The sequence below is a fragment of the Berkeleyomyces rouxiae genome (genome assembly GCF_048999995.1).
Source record: "Berkeleyomyces rouxiae strain 22BRR77 chromosome Unknown BrBRR77_ptg000009l, whole genome shotgun sequence".
NCBI classification, from domain to species: domain Eukaryota; kingdom Fungi; phylum Ascomycota; class Sordariomycetes; order Microascales; family Ceratocystidaceae; genus Berkeleyomyces; species Berkeleyomyces rouxiae.
The window spans coordinates 893,032-894,599 of NW_027396499.1; the positions used below are offsets into that span (position 1 = coordinate 893,032).

The 1,568-nt window shown below is 53.0% G+C and overlaps 1 protein-coding gene across 1 annotated transcript; it reads left to right on the forward strand.

The window, feature by feature from the left end:
* Positions 1–301: 301 nt before the first annotated feature.
* On the forward strand, positions 302–1,348 carry BROUX77_006832 (uncharacterized protein; the record flags this gene model as incomplete). The annotated part of the gene is made up of 1 exon (XM_073751860.1): positions 302–1,348. The coding sequence occupies one exon, from the start codon at positions 302–304 to the stop codon at positions 1,346–1,348; it is 1,047 nt and encodes a 348-aa protein (XP_073602979.1).
* Positions 1,349–1,568: the final 220 nt, after the last annotated feature.

Here is a 1,568-nt window from a genome sequence, read left to right on the forward strand (position 1 = left end):
CGCAGCATTCCGTGATCAGGGACCAGGATCATGGCTGTGTCCCCCTGACAAACGTGTGCGGTAACTCACGGAGCGAAAGTGGACGAGGTCACAGTCCCCCAATGACCGCTGAGTCAGCATTCAGGGAAAGGCCATGCACAAAGCTTTATATGAAACGTCGAGTAGCAACCATTTGACACTTGTCTTTCCTTTCAAAGCCAAGTTGAGATTTGCGATTTTACAGACACCTATCTTTGAAACGATCGTTTACTCTCCACTAACTGTTTTTTTTTTTTTTTTTTGAATATCTCTTATTTTTACAATGGCTTCCACGAGGGTTCTTCGCAGCGCCGCCACCAAGTTGAACTATGAGACGGTCGCTCCCAAGATGGATGTCACACAGGCTCGGCCTGCTGGCTCTGGGGAGGACTCTGGCACTAGTGTCCTAGGTGCTGTGCCGCAAAAGACCGGAAGATCGGAGAATCCCGCCGCAGCGTCGGACAGTCTTCCTCCGCCCCCTGAGTCCGCTGGTCATGGCTCAGAGAAACCGGAGCAGGGCGCGCCGCTGCGACAGGGCGACTCTGTGGCGCCGGAGACCATGGCGGCTCCGAGCATGGTCCCTATGGGGGACGTTAACGCCTTCCTGCAAATACTTTTCACCCAGATAAGCAAACAGCAGTGCCGTGCGGCTGAACAGCAGTGCCGTATGGCTGAACTTTTGTGCCTTGCGATTGAACAGCAGCGTCTTGCGGCCGAAAGGCGGGAAATGAAGCTGTACGAGATGATAAAGGCTGTTGTTAAGCGCCACGAGATGTCTCTCCATGTGAAGATCCGGAAGACGGCGCTTGTGCCTAAGGAGCACGTCAATCCGCTGCAGCGCAGGATGGACGCGGTTAAATTGTTGCTCAGTCTAACCGCGAAGAAAAACGAAGACCCCCTAGTTTTCTTGACGGAGTATCAGAGACGCCTGTTCCTGCTCGAAGCCAGGTCTAGGCCCAATGACAAGTTTGAGGCGGTCCGCATAGTAGGTTGTTTCCCTGACTGGCTGCAGCGCGAGTTTATGATGCAGAGCGTCGTAGAGTTCGAATCGGTTGAAGAGGTGTGCTATACGCTCAACAGACTGTGGCTCGCTAGCTTCAGGGTGACCGAGGCAAAGAATGCCAAGCCGACGGACAAAGAGCAGCAACAAGCAGAACAAGCAAAAGAGCGACGCAAGCTTAAGAAGGCACGGAGAAAGGCAGCAAAGTCAGCAGTAGCCCCCCAGTGCTACGGCTGCCGCAAGTTTGGCCATATGGAGCGCAGCTGTCCTTTTCAGGACGTGGTGAAGAAGCGTCTGAGTCCTAAGGGGACCCATACCAGGAGATCTTAGTCGACTTTGTAATAAGCCTACCACGAAGCTTCAGCCAGAAGTTGGGCGAAGTCTGTGATGCAGTGTTAGTGATGGTGGACCGTCTGACCAAGACGTGCATTCTGGTCCCCACCAAGAAGATGCTGAACCTATCGAAGTTTGCGGGGCTTTTATTCTACGTAGAGTGCAGATCCGGATCCTAGAAGTGATCGTATCAGATATAGATATGTTGTTCGCCTCC